This window comes from Phycomyces blakesleeanus, assembly GCF_001638985.1.
Source record: "Phycomyces blakesleeanus NRRL 1555(-) unplaced genomic scaffold PHYBLscaffold_4, whole genome shotgun sequence".
Classification (NCBI taxonomy): Eukaryota; Fungi; Mucoromycota; class Mucoromycetes; order Mucorales; family Phycomycetaceae; genus Phycomyces; species Phycomyces blakesleeanus.
This window is the reverse complement of record NW_017265137.1, coordinates 2,459,082-2,480,497: the sequence shown is the minus strand read 5'-3', so window position 1 is coordinate 2,480,497 and position 21,416 is coordinate 2,459,082. Positions and strand designations below refer to the sequence as shown.

The 21,416-nt window shown below is 34.4% G+C and overlaps 6 protein-coding genes across 6 annotated transcripts; 2 read left to right on the top strand and 4 right to left on the bottom strand.

Annotated features, from left to right (window-relative positions):
* Positions 1–1,768: 1,768 nt before the first annotated feature.
* Positions 1,769–7,543, bottom strand: PHYBLDRAFT_141824 (hypothetical protein; the record flags this gene model as incomplete). Its single annotated transcript, XM_018430680.1, has 7 exons — positions 1,769–1,981; positions 2,476–2,595; positions 2,657–2,804; positions 2,886–2,912; positions 6,239–6,455; positions 7,003–7,096; positions 7,535–7,543. The coding sequence occupies 7 exons, from the start codon at positions 7,541–7,543 to the stop codon at positions 1,769–1,771; spliced, it is 828 nt and encodes a 275-aa protein (XP_018296004.1).
* Positions 7,544–9,899: 2,356 nt separating this feature from the next.
* Positions 9,900–10,636, bottom strand: PHYBLDRAFT_164842 (hypothetical protein; the record flags this gene model as incomplete). Its single annotated transcript, XM_018435088.1, has 4 exons — positions 9,900–10,044; positions 10,180–10,341; positions 10,373–10,383; positions 10,457–10,636. 4 exons carry the CDS (start codon positions 10,634–10,636, stop codon positions 9,900–9,902), a joined length of 498 nt encoding a protein of 165 aa, XP_018296003.1.
* A 103-nt stretch (positions 10,637–10,739) lies between these two features.
* Positions 10,740–11,577, top strand: PHYBLDRAFT_141823 (hypothetical protein; the record flags this gene model as incomplete). The annotated part of the gene is made up of 3 exons (XM_018430679.1): positions 10,740–10,880; positions 11,219–11,376; positions 11,457–11,577. 3 exons carry the CDS (start codon positions 10,740–10,742, stop codon positions 11,575–11,577), a joined length of 420 nt encoding a protein of 139 aa, XP_018296002.1.
* A 278-nt stretch (positions 11,578–11,855) lies between these two features.
* PHYBLDRAFT_23543 (hypothetical protein) lies at positions 11,856–12,536 on the bottom strand (the record flags this gene model as incomplete). The annotated part of the gene is made up of 1 exon (XM_018439809.1): positions 11,856–12,536. A coding segment is annotated over one exon (681 nt), but the record flags the coding sequence as incomplete, so codon positions are not given.
* A 1,493-nt stretch (positions 12,537–14,029) lies between these two features.
* Positions 14,030–14,599, top strand: PHYBLDRAFT_68542 (hypothetical protein; the record flags this gene model as incomplete). The annotated part of the gene is made up of 3 exons (XM_018441970.1): positions 14,030–14,198; positions 14,279–14,505; positions 14,564–14,599. The coding sequence occupies 3 exons, from the start codon at positions 14,030–14,032 to the stop codon at positions 14,597–14,599; spliced, it is 432 nt and encodes a 143-aa protein (XP_018296000.1).
* A 4,789-nt stretch (positions 14,600–19,388) lies between these two features.
* PHYBLDRAFT_131434 (hypothetical protein) lies at positions 19,389–20,946 on the bottom strand. The gene is made up of 5 exons (XM_018429421.1): positions 20,817–20,946; positions 20,598–20,730; positions 20,323–20,530; positions 20,126–20,235; positions 19,389–19,982 (listed from the first exon to the last, which is right to left on the bottom strand). The coding sequence occupies exons 1-5, from the start codon at positions 20,925–20,927 to the stop codon at positions 19,606–19,608; spliced, it is 939 nt and encodes a 312-aa protein (XP_018295999.1). The 5' UTR covers positions 20,928–20,946; the 3' UTR covers positions 19,389–19,605.
* Between the last annotated feature and the right edge of the window lie 470 nt (positions 20,947–21,416).

The window sequence follows — 21,416 nt, the reverse complement described above, 5'->3', positions numbered from 1 at the left end:
AATGCCGAGGCATGTTTGTAAATGGTGGGTGTCATGTCGTACTTAATTTATTTTCGGAAAATATAGCATGATGTGCTTCAAATAGAACAAAAAGATTAAGGGTTTGACATATATATATATATTGACTTGAAATGTGTACTTTAGTTTTATAATCGCTTGTCTTAAAAAATAGTGTTAATATTATTATTTCTATAAAAATAATTCATGGACTATCTTTAATAGTTCTTTTGGAAAAATAATACACTAATTAAATAAAGTAATTATATTAAAAAAGCAGCGTCCAGATAGATTGTTATGACCTTATGGAATTGTAATTGTAATTGTGATGGCAATTGTGTGCGTATGTATTAGCACGAAGGAAGTCATGCTCAGATTTAGCCTTATTTGCAGTTCTGAAGAGCAGGAAATACAAAAAAAAAATATGCATTTTAACAAATATTGAACATACAATTTATTAGTATGGTTGTTTTGAATAATCATAATAAGTAACGTGTTTTTCTCTTGATAAATAATAATTAATTAAAAGTAATAAATAAAATTAAATAGACGTGTACAATAAAGGAGATTTTCGAGACTATTTCTCCGCAAATAAATGGCAAATAATTATATGTACATAAAAGCATATTCCCTTTTTATTCCTTTTAGTATAATATAACTGTTGTGTAAATTAACAAGGGATTAAAGAGAGAGCAAGAGAATTTTTCGTAAGGCTAGTTTCTTAATGTCATTTTATTCACCAAACAAAGCAACACGATATATATTATATAGTATATATTTATAACAATTACAGCTCTATGGTACAGCAAGGATTTTTTTTTTTAGTTATCAGATCATTAAAAGTAAATTTCACTATTTCTGAATTCTTTATAGACACTACCGACCGCCCTAATATAATTAAGAAGCATAGTCTAAGTAAATTGAGAAGGGGGCTTGTATATTCTATTGTCTCCAAAGTCTAGCTTATTTAAGGACAAGGTACACCTATTCTGCATGAACGTTTAGAAATATTGGTATTATTATAGAAGCTGTTGAGCTATAAAAAAACCAGCTTATTGCTGAGGTATTTGTGATTCTTTATGGGTTGATATATTGATCTTAGGAAAAGTAGATACAGCGAGAGCCTTATTATTAAAGAGAGTCGGAATAATGAGTTATATTCATTACTATTCAGACCCCTGCTGTGCAATGACTGGTTTGCACTGTATACATGTGCAGTGTAAGTATGTCTGGTGTGTACCAGCTCTGGGGATTGATATTTACGATCAGACGAAGCAATACTTTGGCATCAGTTATACAAAACGGCATATTATAAAACGACAATAGCATCATAAAATAATAGTAATATGGTAGTAATATAATATTCACTTTATTAAATAGTAATATGTTGCTTCTTTTCTAGGCTTGGTCTTTTTGATTTGTTTTCTATCTATTAGTGTTATAACCCTTAAAAAATTCTAGAGCTTTGAATCTGAATATTGAAATCATTTCTAAAAAAACTTGACTTGACTTAAGTTGCACTACAGTATTATCAGTCTATTGATACTTTTATATGTTAGACAATATAAACATTTAACATACTGCTACACTATATATAATTGCATTGAAACAGTAGAGAGGTTTAAAGTAATAAAAAGAAATACTGTGTTTATTAAACTAAATAATATCGAAAAACATATAATCGCATATATACATATTAGAGAGAGAAATGTCAAATTCTTAGTTCACCACTTTATTAAAAGTAATAATAACAAACGTGGATCCATCCCCCTCAGGACGAAGACCTGATTTGACAGCGAAGGGGAAAAAAGGAGTTGGCTGCTCTCTTTCTAAGAAAGAGTGGAGTGAAAAACAGAGGCGGGGTCAAGCAGCGCTGCACGTCAGCATGCACCATTCCAAGCCAACAGATGTTTTCTAGATCAACGGTTTCCACACCGCATCGCACACTGCCACAACCAGCTCGTCTGGACACTTGTGCAGAAAACTGCCAGTGAAATACGACAATAACGACCGTAAAACACAGTACAAGAAATCATTCGTGCATTCTCTCTTGTAGGTCCAGAATAAAGAAAGCTGATCCTATCTGAGAACTAAACGCCCAGACAAGATATTCAAAGTAGAGTCAGTACATATATTATGATTTTGAACGTGTGCTATATGTAAAATAATATGCTTATCCTGCTGCTAATACTATGAGGTTAGCAACTTTTGTACCAGATAAACGGAAATAGCTGTGAAGAGAAATTAGCTACTAATAAACAGAAAAGACTGTTACAGGATTTCTTTTACCAAGAATTTGTTGATAATGTATCTGTGTAAAAAAATAGACAGAGAGTATGTATCAGAACCGGTGTAAACAAAGAAAGGTTTGAAAGATAAAAAGAGAGAAATACTTATCAAATAGTATCGAGCCAAAGAGGGGAGTTCTAGAGAGATCATGTCAAATTCTTAGTTCACCACTTTGCAAAAAAAAATAACAAGAGTGGATCCGTCCCCCTCAGGACGAAGACCTGATTTGACAGCGAAGGGGAAAAAGGAGTTGGCTGCTCTCTTTCTAAGAAAGAGTGGTATGGAAAGCAGAGGCGAGGTCAAGCAGCGCTACACGTCAGCATACACCATTCCAAGCTAACGGATGTTTTCAGAACAACATTTTCCGCACCACATTGCGCATAATCACAACCAACTCGTCTGGACACTTGCGCAGGAAACTGCCAGTGAGATACGACAATAAAGACCGTAAAACACAGTACAAGAGATCATTCGTGCGTTCTCTCTTGTAGGTCCAGAATAAAGAAACATAAGCTCGCCTAGGAACGAAACGCCCAGAGAGTCGACACTAGTAAAGTAAGTATATTTTGCTCTTATATTCTTTACGGAACAATACTTACCGGAAATTTTTGTGACCAAGACGGATACTTTGGAGAAAGAAAAAAAGAAAAGAAAGCAAATACATAGAGCAAGATATACATATAAAGGGTATATACAAAGAGGGGTATAGATATAGATATAGATAAAGCTATAGATAAAAGTATATAGAGTCGGAAATAAAGATAAATAGAGTAAAGTCTGTTGAAAAATAACACTATCACAATAAAGGAATCTTTTAATGATAAAGAAGCCGTATATACAAATGAAAAGAAAAAAGTTCTTACCAAAATGCCCTTATGCCAAAGAGTTATGTTCAATCGGCCAAAAAAAACTATACGAGAGAGATGCTTTAAAGAAATAAAGGGATATATTATAGTATGGCTCAAGGATGAAGAGATATATAGACATATAGATGTAAAAGTTCTCCAAGGATTAGACGATATATCGATGGAAAGATAATTCAAAGGTAAAGAGATATGTAAGCATATAGATCGAGATATTCTCCAAGGATTAGGCGATATATCGACGGAAAGATAGTTCAAAGATAAAAGGGAGAGAGATAGAGAGATTTTGCTTGATCAAGCTTCTGCTAGTCTTTATATAGACAATTATTTGATTTTTTTTCTTAAAAAAAAGAGAGGGAAAACATGGTCACTATATCGCAGTTTTTTGGAGTTATGAATGCAAATGCAGATCATCTCTTAAAATGCTATATAATACAACAGAGTAATAAGTTACCTAGTACTCTTTTGAATATTCTTGAAAATAATTATTACAAAACCTATGTAGATAGAGAGTATCAACTTATCACTCTTTAAAAAAAATATAAATGCCTCGATATTACTCTTACAAGGAATACACTAGAGTATATTGTACTGTATTCCAAAGAATAAAAGATATATTTGCAGCATTCTTACTATCAATAAGATAGCTAGGTAACATTTTATGCACAGCGACTGATACACATAGTAATTATAAGAGCTTTTTTTTTTAAAAAAAAAAAAAGAGAGAGAGAAAGGAATCTACAGCATTAATAATTGATGTACACCGCTGAGATTTTAATTGCAATATACTACCTTTGCATATCAATATTCCATCATATAATTATTATTTATATGGAGAATATTACTCGTCAAAGAAGTGCTCTGTAAAAAAAAACACCCGCCTTCTCTATGAAAGCTTACACTTTATTAAAAAAACCAAGATCTTTCACAACATAATTTGTATTTTATATAAAAAAACTTTCGAGTAATAATCTTTTTACTTAGATATTTTATGTCAATTAGTTGTGTTTTTGGTCAATGAGGTAGTGGATCTTTTATTTTATTTTTGATTGAAGGCATTTGTATACAAAAATGTTATGCTGTATACTCTGGAAATAAGTGATATATTTTGTACCCTAATAATATATATATATATATAATTTTCTTGATCTATACTCACAATAAAAAACACTTTTGCACCAAATAAAATCTTGCCAAAACCTCTGCCAACTTTTAAGAATAATAATACAACTTGTAATAAATGATAGCATGTGAGATATACTTTTATTAACACTTCTCTGTAAATAACATTCAAAAGTTGATTATTATAAGTACAAAAACATCATGTAAGCGTACTTGACAGGCTTTAGTGATATAATTCTATCTAATGTAAAAATTAGTATTAGGCGTTTGCATTAAATGCTTAAATAATTTAACTACTAGTATTTATAAGTCATTTTTCTTCAATTATATTATCTAGATTTTTCATGTTTTGTTTTATTATCAGAGAAAAAATGCTTTCTTTTGATACAAGTGTAGTAGCAAGAGGGACACTCATTGATAAAAAACAAGTTTCCTTCCAAAATTTATCAATAAGACATTATATTTATTTATTAACCACATACAAAGAATATCAGTTAATTGTAGAGTATGTATCCCATTATTTTTGTATACAAATGCCTTCAATCAAAAATAAAATAAAAGATCCACTACCTCATTGACCAAAAACACAACTAATTGACATAAAATATCTAAGTAAAAAGATTATTACTCGAAAGTTTTTTTATATAAAATACAAATTATGTTGTGAAAGATCTTGGTTTTTTTAATAAAGTGTAAGCTTTCATAGAGAAGGCGGGTGTTTTTTTTTACAGAGCACTTCTTTGACGAGTAATATTCTCCATATAAATAATAATTATATGATGGAATATTGATATGCAAAGGTAGTATATTGCAATTAAAATCTCAGCGGTGTACATCAATTATTAATGCTGTAGATTCCTTTCTCTCTCTCTTTTTTTTTTTTAAAAAAAAAAGCTCTTATAATTACTATGTGTATCAGTCGCTGTGCATAAAATGTTACCTAGCTATCTTATTGATAGTAAGAATGCTGCAAATATATCTTTTATTCTTTGGAATACAGTACAATATACTCTAGTGTATTCCTTGTAAGAGTAATATCGAGGCATTTATATTTTTTTTGAAGAGTGATAAGTTGATACTCTCTATCTACATAGGTTTTGTAATAATTATTTTCAAGAATATTCAAAAGAGTACTAGGTAACTTATTACTCTGTTGTATTATATAGCATTTTAAGAGATGATCTGCATTTGCATTCATAACTCCAAAAAACTGCGATATAGTGACCATGTTTTCCCTCTCTTTTTTTTAAGAAAAAAAATCAAATAATTGTCTATATAAAGACTAGCAGAAGCTTGATCAAGCAAAATCTCTCTATCTCTCTCCCTTTTATCTTTGAACTATCTTTCCGTCGATATATCGCCTAATCCTTGGAGAATATCTCGATCTATATGCTTACATATCTCTTTACCTTTGAATTATCTTTCCATCGATATATCGTCTAATCCTTGGAGAACTTTTACATCTATATGTCTATATATCTCTTCATCCTTGAGCCATACTATAATATATCCCTTTATTTCTTTAAAGCATCTCTCTCGTATAGTTTTTTTTGGCCGATTGAACATAACTCTTTGGCATAAGGGCATTTTGGTAAGAACTTTTTTCTTTTCATTTGTATATACGGCTTCTTTATCATTAAAAGATTCCTTTATTGTGATAGTGTTATTTTTCAACAGACTTTACTCTATTTATCTTTATTTCCGACTCTATATACTTTTATCTATAGCTTTATCTATATCTATATCTATACCCCTCTTTGTATATACCCTTTATATGTATATCTTGCTCTATGTATTTGCTTTCTTTTCTTTTTTTCTTTCTCCAAAGTATCCGTCTTGGTCACAAAAATTTCCGGTAAGTATTGTTCCGTAAAGAATATAAGAGCAAAATATACTTACTTTACTAGTGTCGACTCTCTGGGCGTTTCGTTCCTAGGCGAGCTTATGTTTCTTTATTCTGGACCTACAAGAGAGAACGCACGAATGATCTCTTGTACTGTGTTTTACGGTCTTTATTGTCGTATCTCACTGGCAGTTTCCTGCGCAAGTGTCCAGACGAGTTGGTTGTGATTATGCGCAATGTGGTGCGGAAAATGTTGTTCTGAAAACATCCGTTAGCTTGGAATGGTGTATGCTGACGTGTAGCGCTGCTTGACCTCGCCTCTGCTTTCCATACCACTCTTTCTTAGAAAGAGAGCAGCCAACTCCTTTTTCCCCTTCGCTGTCAAATCAGGTCTTCGTCCTGAGGGGGACGGATCCACTCTTGTTATTTTTTTTTGCAAAGTGGTGAACTAAGAATTTGACATGATCTCTCTAGAACTCCCCTCTTTGGCTCGATACTATTTGATAAGTATTTCTCTCTTTTTATCTTTCAAACCTTTCTTTGTTTACACCGGTTCTGATACATACTCTCTGTCTATTTTTTTACACAGATACATTATCAACAAATTCTTGGTAAAAGAAATCCTGTAACAGTCTTTTCTGTTTATTAGTAGCTAATTTCTCTTCACAGCTATTTCCGTTTATCTGGTACAAAAGTTGCTAACCTCATAGTATTAGCAGCAGGATAAGCATATTATTTTACATATAGCACACGTTCAAAATCATAATATATGTACTGACTCTACTTTGAATATCTTGTCTGGGCGTTTAGTTCTCAGATAGGATCAGCTTTCTTTATTCTGGACCTACAAGAGAGAATGCACGAATGATTTCTTGTACTGTGTTTTACGGTCGTTATTGTCGTATTTCACTGGCAGTTTTCTGCACAAGTGTCCAGACGAGCTGGTTGTGGCAGTGTGCGATGCGGTGTGGAAACCGTTGATCTAGAAAACATCTGTTGGCTTGGAATGGTGCATGCTGACGTGCAGCGCTGCTTGACCCCGCCTCTGTTTTTCACTCCACTCTTTCTTAGAAAGAGAGCAGCCAACTCCTTTTTTCCCCTTCGCTGTCAAATCAGGTCTTCGTCCTGAGGGGGATGGATCCACGTTTGTTATTATTACTTTTAATAAAGTGGTGAACTAAGAATTTGACATTTCTCTCTCTAATATGTATATATATGTGTGTGTGGTCTTCAATTCAGTTTACTAATAAATTATGAATAAAAAAAACTCTTATGATTTGAAATATTTTTAATTTCTTGATAATTTCTTTTGCAATTTTTAAAAATTACCAATAACAAAGTCTTACAGTTAGTTAAGATTTAGTGAACTAATACTTCCACGCACTATCTTTTTTATAAGATAGTATTAATATCTACTTACTGCATTCATATTATCTTTTAGGATAGAGACACACTTCTTACAATTTAATAAGCATTATACAAATTAAGTTTGCACATGCAAGTCTTATAGCTGAAAATTGATTGCTTTACATATACATTGAGTTATTCGGGATATATTTTGGGGTTCGTACCTCAATGTATGGAAAAGTAAATGCTGTGAGAGCGTTGTTTATTAAAGAGACAAAAATAGTATTCATTATATCTGTTACTATTAGAATCCCTCTAATTTAAATCGATGTTGTGTAATAATTCTGAAGATTGGTAATCTGCTAGGTTCTCTAGCAAGAACGAACCAGGTTTTGGCTATGAGATATGTGTTTCACTCAATTGTCGTATGTTTACCACAGTAATTACTATTTTAGAACAAGCCGACTTAGCGTTTTATTGATATACAATTATGGTTATTTTGATGATATTATCTACAGGCAGGTAAAGCAATACTTTGACAGAATTCATACTTTACAAAGAGAAAGACCATAAAATGATGATTTTATTTTTATATAAAAAAGATTATCTAATATTAATATACATTTCTTTCTCTTTAAGCTTGCTCTTTCCGTTTTGCTTTTAATACATTAATGGTTTAATACTTAAATATTTTAGAATTTAGAATGCGAAGATTTAAATGATTTCTAAAAGAAATTAACTTGAATTGCACTTTATAATAATTTTTACATGGTTTCAAAAGTTTGAATTTTGTAAAAAAATAAATAAAAAAAAAGAAGAAAGAAGCACTTGTATACTCTTGACAAGATATTTGAAACATCAACACAAATACACCAGGATTAATCTCATTAATATTTAAATAAATATTGATGATTAAATATTGAGGTTTCTAGTATTTTAACCAAACGGATCATAATATTGAAGAACACTTTATTGTGAACTAAAGCTTTCTTCTCCACTTTGTTCGTGCAACCTTGACCTTTGCAAAAAGCAAATTGGATCGCTCTTTTTTTGTATTACAGATTAAGTTCACGATCCGGCACTTAAATATGAGATAAAGAGGTATAACCAGCTCTCGATAAAAACATTCTGCTTGGAAATCATATGAGTTATATTCTACAGCTCTAAGATATATACTGATACACTATTCTGGTGGTTTCTGCCGCTAATAATTCTGCTGTTGATGCGGTTACGTAAAATGAGAAGATGGTATTGGCTACACAATAGAAGTACAAGGCCACATAACCTCTTTTTATACGTTTTAAGCTCGTCTTTAATAGGCCCTTAAACTTGCTGGTACCTGAGTACTACCTTAAAATTTCCCTTTTGGGTTCTTCTTTACTGACAGAAAGCTTCACTACTTTATTGTTCTTCTTCATGCACAAAGTTTGCTTCTCAAAGGAGTACCACATAGAATAATTATATATAAACAATAAGCCACATAGATATCACACGCTAACATGTGGAATTATTCTATTGGACGATTAGTGTTTACGTCATATCTTGCGTACTCATTCACGCGTATAGAAAAATGGCTCTTCAGTGTGAGGGCAAGAAAACTCGTCTTTCTCATAAACACAACACAGAGAAATGTTCATGTAAGTAACAAAATCATTAAAGAAAGTACATTTCACACATGTTATGCTAATTACGATGAATTTATTAATGTAATTTGTAGTAATGTTACTTTTGACATTTACCTAAATGTATTTTCTTAAGAAGTGAATGTAAGTAATCACAAAATAAAAAATATACCCTTATTTCATTGAAACTCTTACTAACATCGCGCAGTTAATAGTAAAAATAAATTCTGGCCCGAAAGGGTCAGCCTTGACAGCAGCTTGTCAAGAAAGCCTCTAGTGATGTCGTTGCGGTGAAAACCAAAGCGGCCAACCAAACCACACCCAGTTAATGGCTCTGGGAACGGCTAGCAAGAAACACCGGTTTACTCTGGTCTCCTCTATTCTGACATTTGGTACAACGTGGTCAATCCGTCATAGAGAGGTGTAGCATAGGTGGGAGCCACCGGGCGCCAATGAAATACCACCACTCTCTATGACAAGCCAAACGGACTGAGGGCGAGCCCCCTATACTCTTCTCCCCGTTGATGTCAGATGTTGAGGTTCAAAGATGATCAGATAGACTGGTTTTTTATGGGTTGACAGCCGAACGTTCTAGCGACGCAGTTGACCTATAATAAAACCAACTTAACCCGTGCGATAGGCATCCATGTGTCTGGGGTATGACTGATTTAACAAGTTGGGTCGCCTATTTAGCCCAAGTAGAAGAGTCAGTATAGAGTTTGGTCCGACTGTCATGATGTACTAGTCTACTTCTTGCTAGCTGGTACCCGATATTGTAACAGCAAATGGAGTTTTTTTTTCGCAAGATAAATTACTTTATTCAAGCCTCCACTCTCTCGTGATCGGTGTTCTGATCCTGTTTTCGCGAAGATGTGCTTGTTCAATGAGTTTTTGACTGAACGCCTTTAAGTCATCACTCTGTGCTGGAAACAATGTTACTCGTTCTCCGTACAACTTTGTACTTGACACCATATATTGTTTTTCGCTTATTACTGTCTAGGCAGTCGTAAACAAAGACACCCTGATAATGCCAATTCTAGAACGGTAAAATCTCGTTCATCCCAAACGAAAAAGGCGGGGTCTCCAAACTTTATACGGTCTTCGTTGCCTAAAAAAGTGAAGTTCGCCCTTGTCTTTCGATTTCTTCCCCCCGTCTCGGTCTATAGTTAACTTTTTAGTTGGCTTGACAGGTGTTTTTCCAACCTTGGTTGGAAGAGCGTGAGTTCGAATCTCACAGAGACGTATTACTAGCAGCAAGCTAGTTACAACTTCGTATATATTATAATTACTAGAGCACAAGCTAGTCATAAAGAGTATTTCAATATAGTAAAAATATCATTTAATTGTAAAAAGATATTTAATGGACTGCTTACTGCTTGTCCTTGACCAAAAAAAGTTACAAAAAACCCTAACATATCGGCGTCCTCATGGCAAGCATTTCTAACATGTACGAGTTCAAAATCCCGTCTGCTGACCATCCCCACCTCAGTACAAACTATCTTGCGGGAATTACTTAAACAGAAACAAATTGAAAAGTCTTTTGTAATGGGCATTGAATCATTTCTGGCTCTCCATCTAGCGTCAAGGTGTAAATGCACATCGATTTATAACATCATTACTGTTGATGTCTCACTCAAATAAGCTAATAATATTATTATGTCGGTTGTTCAGAAAATTCGAAACCCCACGATGGTGGAAATCGTAATGAAAAACGAACAAGAAACTTTAAAATATGTCAATGGAGGCATCAAGTTTGAAGACAAAAATGCTTATGGCTTCCCATCTTTTGGATCAGATGTAGAACTTCCCGACGTCTTTCCCTTCAAAGTTTCGATGTAGGATCATATAAAAGTCATAAGGGTCGTGCATAAAAGTATCAAAAGCTATGCCATACACCTCAATATAAGTTATACAATTTTCACAAGGATTGTTGAGTGGCCAGGTCTAGATTCCCATACGCTTCCTAGACAGTCTCTCGATTACACATATTACTTCTTTAGTCTATACCATTTCATTTCAGAATGATCGTACTATATATTCCACTTGCTCCAAGATATTACTAGACTGTGGCTCATCATAAGCTTGCATACAAATTATCTTATTGTCCTGAGTGCGAACTTTGTATATATGGAAAGTGCAATACACCTGAGCACATCTGCAACCGCTTCCCTAAGAACAGATATATACTTAGGCTCCCCAAATACAGCCTGTCAAGTAACTCTGAAAATGAGAATGATAGTAAGGATCCCTTTAAGAAGGCCAACATATTCACTACTCCGACTCCTTTCTATGAGTATCCCGCTTAATATTTACGTTTTCTTTTCTTCTTCCAAGATCTGAAATCAGTTCCCAACTCACTCCTACTTTCTCTAGTCTCAAGTACCACACACTTCTTCACTGTTCGGGACTTCTTACCTTTCCTCCTACTCCTTTCCCAGGAAATCCTAACGGGATTGTACCTTATTACCGCTCTATCTTTCTCTTTAATCCCTAAGGTTCGCAGCTATTGTTTCTAGCAATATCAATAAGTACAAAAAGAGAATGAACTATCTAGTGCTGTACATATCAAATTAGATAACTAAGTTTTGTCTTTAAACCAACTTTTGTAAATAAAGATTTTAAAATTCTACTACAGCTCAGAAACATTGTTTGGTATATATTTATATGGATACTACTCTATTAATTTGAATAAAAGTTTTGTTCTAATTCTGAAGATTGATTAAATGTACGTATTTTTCTTCTCTTTTCACAACAACTGAGCCAAAAGTTATCTTATTGCAAAGACATGCGACTAAGCATATTATTCTCTTTGATGTAATTATGTGTTTGGTTCACCCATGAATGCTTCTGAATTTCAGATGTTCCGACCCGCTTGCTATAGTCCACAGCAAAAATTTGGTTAAGTAGATCTATCAAAGTTGCACTGAAATGATCAGGGTAGATCACCGGGTTAGACTTGATCTTCTTCAGGATTGATGAACGCGAATTGCCTTTAAATGGCTTGTATCCTGCTACCATAGTGTACAGAATTACGCCAAGACTCCACACGTCACTTGAAGGTCCCAAATGTGGTATCTCCTCTAGAGCCTCTGGGGAAGAGTAGCTTAATGTTCCATAATAAGTAACATCCTTATTAAGATGCGAGAATATGCTTGCATAACCAAAGTCTATGATCTTAACGACTTGCTTTTCCTTTCCAACCAGTATGTTTTCCAGTTTAAGGTCTTTGTGTACAATTGAGTTCTTGTGCAAATAATCAACTGCACGAACGATTTGCTGGAAAATCTTGCAGCAATCTTTTTCCGGGATTTTCCCAAGTTTTCTTATAAGGCCAAATAGATCGTAGCTATCAATGTATTCCATGACAATGTAGATTTTGCTCGTATCAGATATGAGCTGCCCAGATTTGATAATGTTTGGGTGGTCTATCAGAGACATAAATTCATGCTCGCGGAGTGCAATGAATCTTTTTTCCTCAATATAATCATTCTCGTAGGTATTAATTGAGTCGGCATGTCTGTGAAATCTTAGCCATGAGCGCTGGTGAAGGTCTATAATCTTGATAGCAACCTAATGGAATATATGTATTAATTAGAAGAGCCATATGATAGCTACACATGTCTACGGATACTTTCTGCTTTATTATTTACCAGGTCAGTTCCAAACTTGACCTTTCCTTGCTGACCTTCACCAATGGTGCGGTAGGTAGCATATCTGTCACCAATCATTTTTGCACCGTTATAGAAAACTTTTAATAAAGTTGATGCTACATAGATTAATGTTATGTTCAAGCAGTAGTCATTCCATAAAATATTGAAGTAAACTAGGCTGGTTGAGTCGCACCCTTATTTCTAAATAAACGTGAAATTATCCAGTTGAAAGCACCACATCCTTTTGGCCTTTTATCTTTTCCCATTTGCTTCGATCTGGTTGTAAAAGGAGGTTTGGGAAGCCGGGAATTCATTTTGATGTATAGATATATAGACTGAAAATAAAGGCTAGGAGCAACTGGAGATTTCAATTGAACCTGATGAGAAAAAATAATAAAAAACAATAATATTGAATTGACTGCGAATTAGATTGGCTAATTCTAAGCTTTTTCAAACGTAATATTTAATGTGTTGCTTTAGAGATATTATGCAAGCTTTTAAAAGAGTTAGCAAAATGGTTCTTATTGCGAACTATAAAGTAAATCACCTTAAGGTAGATTTCTAAGCCTTTGATGGTACTTACAAACACTGGTATAAGACAAGATTCTTTATGATTTTAATGATTTTTTTATTCAGATGTGCATGTTTTTATACTTTATCGATCTCAGGTTCCTAAAAACAGGTTTATTTTCTTAGTCAAGTATACTTATATGGCACTAAATATTGGTTTCTAGTCTATCAAACAAAATTCTTCTGCTCAAGTTTGTTTTATCTGTTCTTTTAAAAGTAGGTACCCAAACATTCTTTCTCTTGTAAGAAACAATAGCAACAGTAACGGCTTTACTTCTTTTAACTGTGATGTCTAGTTGGAGACTTTCAACTAATCATGAAGCTATATACGCAAGACACTTACACAAAACACCTTTAACGTATATTACAAAGTATATTACTTTATGGAAGACAGTTAGATACTATATACATTGTGCACATTGCATTTCTACTTTTTCTTCTTTTTTTTTAATTGGTGAAAAACGAAATTAAAGAAATATCCTCCTCGAGTGCTTATCCAATAATTCTCAAAAATTTCTTTTAAATGATATATACTACTCGTACAATATAAAATACCCTTTTTTTTTCTTTTCTGTTGAGCAATTCACTATAATTATTTATGTGTATATACACAAGACATCCTAAACGGCGAATAAAACCATCCATTCAATGTCTTTACCCATATAAAACATTGTTCAATCAATACATCATTATTTTAACAAAGGCATCACGTCACAACATTACAAAATGTCTCATTCTACTAAGTCTCACAAATTATTATATAATCATCTAAAAAAAAAGAATACAGAGATACCTATATCTACTGTTATCTACATAAACATTGCTATGATTGAAGAAATTCCATGCTTGATCGACGAATTTGGTGTTGTCGTTGAACCCGCCATGCTTATTGAGTGTAAGATTTCTTTCATTACTATAAATAAATAAATATATATGCTACTTAACATATTCTAATTGTTTGTCTTTCAAAATCAGATGAGGATGATGAGGATGAGGGTGAGGGCGAGGAAGAGGATGATGAGATCACATTGGAGAACTATCTCTGGTCCTATACAGAAAAGCTATTGTTTGACGAATTACCTCAAATCCCAGAAGAAGATCCGGCGGATTGTGAAGAGCCTGATACAAGTCCTGAAACCAGCTCAACTAAATTATATACCAGTAATTTTTGTCATCCATACGACTCGAGCGTGGATCTCATTGTGAGCTGCATGTAATAAATGAAAACTGTCTTTTCATAATTTTATTTTATAAATTAAGGTGTATCCATTCTCGGATGTTACTATGCAGCTATAAATTCAGATAAACAGTGATAGAGTGTCTCGGCAAGCTAGTATTCTTATATCACACTTGATAATAAGATACAACAAAATAAAATACTATGCTTGATCAAATAAGTCTAGCTATTTCATATTATAGGATAACATATTTGAGCACATACTACTTCTAATAATATAGGTATATGCAGAAAATAACAATTAAATGAGTATTGTATTCTGTCTACTATCGAGCTTAGGTTGATTATTTAACAATCTAATGGCTACTTGTCGTTGGGTACCATGTTTACACACTCTTTTGTTTTTATTCTTAGTACGTATATATGCATATATACTGATATGGATGTTAACTGTATTTCTCAAAGTATAAATCGAGTGCCATTCCGCGGCACCTTTAGCTGTTTGACACGAAAAAGTGCGTATATATATAAGCCAATGCCGGCATATTCTAAAACATCTCTCGTCATTTGTTTTTTGGAGGAAGATACTTGAAGTTATAATATGTTTTGTTCATATTTTTAAAGCATAATATTCTTTGCACAGTAATACCATGAGCTAGCATGCAAAGAACACATGCACACACAATTATATGTATAACTCATTATATATGTTCAAGTGTTTATATTTGTATTACCTTTCCATTTTCATTCTCTTTATGCTTCTCACTTTTTATCTTTAATTGTAATTGGTCATGTATTAAGTATAACTACAAACCATCTAATTTGTGCACACAGTGTGTGCTTCTTGTGTATAGAAGAATTTGTATTGGTTTATATTTATAAAAGGGTATTTGGTCTTGATCTTATCTACAGACTGTATCACCAAAAATGCTGATAGTAAACAAGTACTCTTTTGAACCCATCTTTTCTTTTACTGATCATATACTGTTGATTAAAATGCTCTACCCCATATCATGTGAAAAGATTATACACCACCCTTAAAGATTTACATGTCTCAATCGAATTAAAATTAGTATACTTGGCTGCGAGTTTTTCTTTTCTGGCGCTCACCCAAGCCATGGCTTTTTTTTGTCTAATTTTCGGCTTCTTCAACTTGCCTTTCAAGGAAAAGATATAAATTAAATACGTAAAGATCATTTTAATAGTCAAGAAAGTTACCACAAGTTAAGTGTACAAGTAAGATTTTTGTATTGATTTTATTTGCTATTCAAGCATGTTTATTCGAATGGTACATTTAAAGCTCGTTTTAGTGATAATAGTGAGAAAAGCAAAAATTGTCTCCATTTTACTATATTGAGCTTTTTTTTTATGACTCCTCTCTCTATATATATATATATTTAGTAATAATATATGCTCCGGTAGATTAAGATGGTTTTTATTCACACAAAGAAGTCTTGCCTTTTCTCAGTATGTTGCTTCAAAATAACAGGTACAAATATCTTAATAAAAAGTAATTATGTTTCAAGTAATGCACTTAATACTCAATATAGGGGTATAGGGATATTTGGTACTACTATCTGTTTATTTTATCACTACCATTAACTGTGAAAGAAACATTGATTGAATCTCAAATTATGGTATTGCATAATTTAAAAAAAAAATAAGCAAATAGCAAATAGCAAATAAAAGGCGTTTCAAATATTTCAATTATTGAAAGATGAAAGGATACTTGACAAAATCTTGAAATTAAAATATTTTATTTTATTTTATTTTGTTATGTTATTTATTTATTTATTTTACTGAGTATTTATACAACGTTATCTTCGAATTTGTTTTAAGGTTTGCTCTTCTTCGCTACTGGTCTCCTCATTGTCATCCTCTTCACTGTCGTCTTCACTATCATCTTCACTTTCCCCGCTTTCTTCGCTCTCTTCACTTTCTTCTTCACTTTCTTCTTCTTCTTCCTCTTCCTCTTCGCTCGACTCATCATAAAATGCTTCCAGATCATAGTCATTACCCTTTTTGATAGCATATGAATTGTTGCTGCTGATACCGGATGCCTCAATTCCTGATAATGCGGTGGATGCACTCGAGAAAGCTCGTCCAGAACGGTACCTACTATCAAAACTATCGCTTCCGAACCCTTTTTCCATTACGATTGTCCGGCTACCGCTCCATCCTTCTAATTCTTGGACATCACGCACCGATGGATCCGGCTGTTCCTCAGGATAGTCTGGTAGAGGCTCATATCCTGGTAACGGCTGATGTGCTAATAACGATAAAGAGCCAATTGTGAACTCGGTCGGGCTGTCCTGTTCGACGACAGGTGGTTCTGTATCAGCCAACAAGATTTTCTTAGCGTGTGATTTAAGGAATCCTAGTCCGGGCTTTTCTTGCCCTTGCTCTGGGACTGTCAATGCGCGTAAAAATCTGGCACGATCACGCACATCATAGTTCAAATCATATCTAGCCAGGTTGAGAACATATTGGTTCAGGCTATCGAGAGTTGTGTGTGTTGGGTTGAGACAAACAAGCTTAGCGGACAGAGTGAGAGCTTGTAATTTGGTAACATTTGCCTAGCAAGAAATGTAAAGGTGAGTAAGGCAATAAATGCGTTTATTTTTTTCTTTTCTTTGTTTTATTGTTAAATATCTATACATTCTAACCTCGTTTGTAAAGTTCTTGACCACTTGGCGAAGTACATCAGGCCCGATCTTGGGGAATATTTCAGCATGCTGGCCTACAAGCCACAAAATATTGGCCCGTGCCATAGGAACTTTGATAGTTTCCAATAGTTTGGCAAGAGCCATTACAGATCGTTTTTTATCTTCCGACGGAGATTGGAGTAGGCGGGTAACAACAAGAACAGACTCTGCCACTACCAAATCTATTTTATATTCAAAGTATATAAATAACTTTATATATGCACTTATATCATAGCACAATGTTCCAAATATTACCATTAGTACTGTGGAGTAGCTTCATTAACAAACGCAAACAACGATCAGCAGCAGACGGTACGCGTATAGCACAACGTGCAATAGCTTGAATAGATGCCGCCACGAAATCCTTGTTGTGACTCTTGCTGTATTGCTATCAAACAACTTGTGTTAGTTTTATCCTTATTTCAATTATATATATATATATCAATTCCTTTTATGTTATACCTGTAACTCGTTAAGTAGCATTTGGCTGTTCGCTTCCGTTGCGATGCTAGTCAGAATAGCCAGTTTTGTATCACGAATAAACACTGGTTCAGAAGACTGGGCATAGAACTGCTGGAAATATGATTCAAAGATGTACTAAATGAAGAAAAGATAATATAAGTCACATAATATTCTTCTAGTATTTCTTCACCTTAATTTTTTTAACAAACAAACTTACTGGACGTGTCTTGGCCATGGCTGCAATGTTGGCTAATACAACATACTGTAATTCTCTGTGGCTTCGCAATAATCGTAGAAGAGGTCTACCCATCTTAAGGGCTTCCTCGGCAGGAGCAAGGTGGTAGAAAAGACGAGCGACAGCCAATACGACCTACATTTTTTAAACTGAGTTTTCTTTTTTCCTTTTCCATTTCCATTTTTTTTTTGGTTTGTCATAGATGTTCTACATAATAAAAATAATATATAATATCACATACACCACTGTTTCTGCTTTGGAAAAGAGGTAAGCAACTCTTAAGAAGAAGATCATGGTCTGGATCCAGTTTCACAATAGAGTGCAAGGTTTTCACGTCGGGCTTGTCATCATCATCACTATCGCTTTCCGACGAATCCGAATAGAATGCTCGGTTGCTTGCTGGACTAGAAGCAACTGGGAGAGTTGAAATTTGGTAACCCTACACAATAATATAGTATATAAGTCACGATTCTTATTTTCAGAGTAGAAAAGAGTTGTTACTTACATTTGGATTAGGATTCAAGAATTGGTTTCTAGATATTAAAGTGTAAGTCAAGACAATCCACTGCATATATATACTCTCATCTTATCTTACGATTTTTTTATTATATAAAAAAAAAACACCAAAAAAAGCTTACCTTCCATAACGTAACAAGACGCCCAATATAGCCATCTGACCCCACTCATCACAATCATCTACTACTGAGCATAATTTACGGAAGCAAGGATGAATAAGGTCAAAGCGAGTAGGGCAGAGTTCGTTGAATGCCATCAAAGTGCTTCCAAGTGTGATTGTTGAACGATCTTTCATCAAGGTAGCCACGACCTCAACCAGCGCTTCTTTTTGCATAGGATCCAAACTGTAGCACTTTGGAATGGCGTGGGCGGCAGCTTTTCGGACATATGGACTTGAATCAGTGATGCACTTTTTGATTCCCAATAACACAATAGGGCTGATAACGGGTACTCTGATGCCACTCATGACGCGTAATGCCATGGCTCTGATGATTTGGTTTTTGTCGCTCAGGTCTTTTTGGAAAGAGTTGATAGACAGTAAGGCCAAGTCTGGTTCCTGCTCGGCATATCGCAGAAGGTATATGTACACTAGTTTACGAACTTCGATATTCTGAGCTACTACGTTTTTTACGACATCCGGGAAAAACTCTGAGACGTCTCTGCCTTTGGAGATCATCTAAGACATAATTGGTGTTATTTAGTATAGGATGATTCTTATCAAACTCAAAGATAAATAAAAGCATGGTGGTTACTTTACTGCAATTAAACGTTTGAGACCATCCAACTTTTCGCGATCATTCTTGGCATCTAGTTGCCGCTTAATGTTCTGCATCTTTTCTTCTGATGTATCAAAGTACTGAGCACTAGAGTCAGATGAGCCAGGGAAGCCTAGCTCACGCGCATTCTCAACTAAACCTTGAGACATTTTCTGAGAAAGCTTTGCAGCATTTTCAGCAAAGCTCATGGCCTTGTTTATATAGTCAGACACTTCCATTAAGTTTTTTTTTTCTTTTTTCTTTTTGGTTAAATTAAGAGAGGGGAGAAGAAAAGAGGGGAAGAAAAGGAAGGGAGAAAATAGATGAGACGGAGTATCAACAACAACAACAAAAAAAGGATGAGGATGTACGTTTCAAAAAAAAAATGAAAAAAAGGTAATCGTTTTTAAATAATTTTTGGATCCTTTTGTATATATATATCTCTTTATCATTTACATATCATCGTCACTTGCAGCAACGGCATCTCCTTCATCCTCATCACCACTAACAAGCTCGTTCTCCTTCTCTGCCTGAGCCATAAGCTCAGCAAAGTCACGATCATCGGTTTCGGATACCAATTTGGCCTCCTTCTCAACCTTGAAACGAGACCACTTGTGGCTCTCAAGCTTTTCCTTTATCGCGTTTACTGCCAACTCCATGACCTCAAAACCAGCTGTCTTGTCGAGAGCATCGGCTGTGACAACATAGAAGGGTGCAGCCAGGTAGGTAACCTTGATAGGAACCTGCTCAGTAGATTGAGCCTCACCAGCAATAAGGGCAGCCTTGATAGCATTAACACCATCCATGCCAGTGCATCTCAGGTCCAACTCTAATCACATTAAGCTTCATTATTAGCTACACATATTTTATCTTTTTTTTTTCCTTTTTGGCAATATATATATATATATATATATATATATATAGAATAAAAAGGGGAAAAAAAGAAAGAAGAAAAAGGCAAGCAAAACTCACGGGCTCTGATCTTTACGGGTTGAGGAGTCATTCTACGCTTGATGTTGGAGATCAACTCCTTGAGAATCTCTGCAGGAATAGTCAAACCCTCGAACACAGGTTCAGGATCGCTAATAATACAATACGTTAACCAACAGTTGAAGATCAACATCACTCCGATTTCTTTTTTTCTTTTCTTTCTTCATAGATATACTTACGCGATTGCGAGCTTGAAGGCATCGAAAGCATGACCAAACTTCTTGTAAAGAGGCCATCCGATCATCTCGTAAAGATCCTTCAAGGGCATATCGTGCTTCTCAGCAACGTGACGGAGGATAGAGTGAACAGCTTTAGACTTTGTGAACTTCTCCTCGCACTTTGCAATGTCTTCGGGGCTGACACGACGCTTAGAAAGATCAATGTAACCTACACCATACATTAACACACATTGTCTATATAGATACATGTATCACCAGCACAGCACAATACTTACCCTTCTCTTCATCCACACGCAACACAACGACAACCTCATTACGGCCGACCTTGATGAGCTTCTGGACAGATCTAATACGTCTTCTGGACAACTCGGAAAGCAGAATCATACCCTCTCTGTCTCCATACTCGAGCTAATGACAAAGACAATGGCACATTAGAAAGCCGAATAACAACAACAACAATAATAATAATAAAGCATGTGTGTGTCATGGTTTACCAGTTTGACGTAGGCACCCATGTCGGCGATCTGGCGGACGTTGGCCATGACAACATCATCGACCTTGGGGAACTCATTCTCGTACATTCGACAGTGGAATTTCTCACTCATTGCGACTTGATTACCAGGCAAAATAACAGGAGGAGAAGAGGGGAATAAGCTAGGGAAAAATAGCTGAAATAAAAAATTTGTCGGGTTTGATTCTCGTTGGGTGCGACGTCATAACACAAAAGGCTGCTGCGGGTCTTTTTTTGGCGGGCCCGAGATTTTTTATTTTTTATTTATATTTGCTTGAAATACTTTAATCAAACATATGAATATATATATATATATAATTGGCCTGGTTACTTCATGGTACTTGTCATGGACCAAGAAGAGTAGATGCTTTGAGATGAGCATTAGACATCAAGAAGCATATTTTGGGTTTGAGCAGTATATAGGTAGTGAATATAATAATAATAAAATATGATTTTTTCTTGTTGTGTATTAAGAGTGGCTGACGAATAAACTCACAAAGAATAAGTACTCATTTGATAATTATTTATTCTATCAACTGTACTTGATCTTATATCTGCTATAATAACAAACAGGGATCTCTTT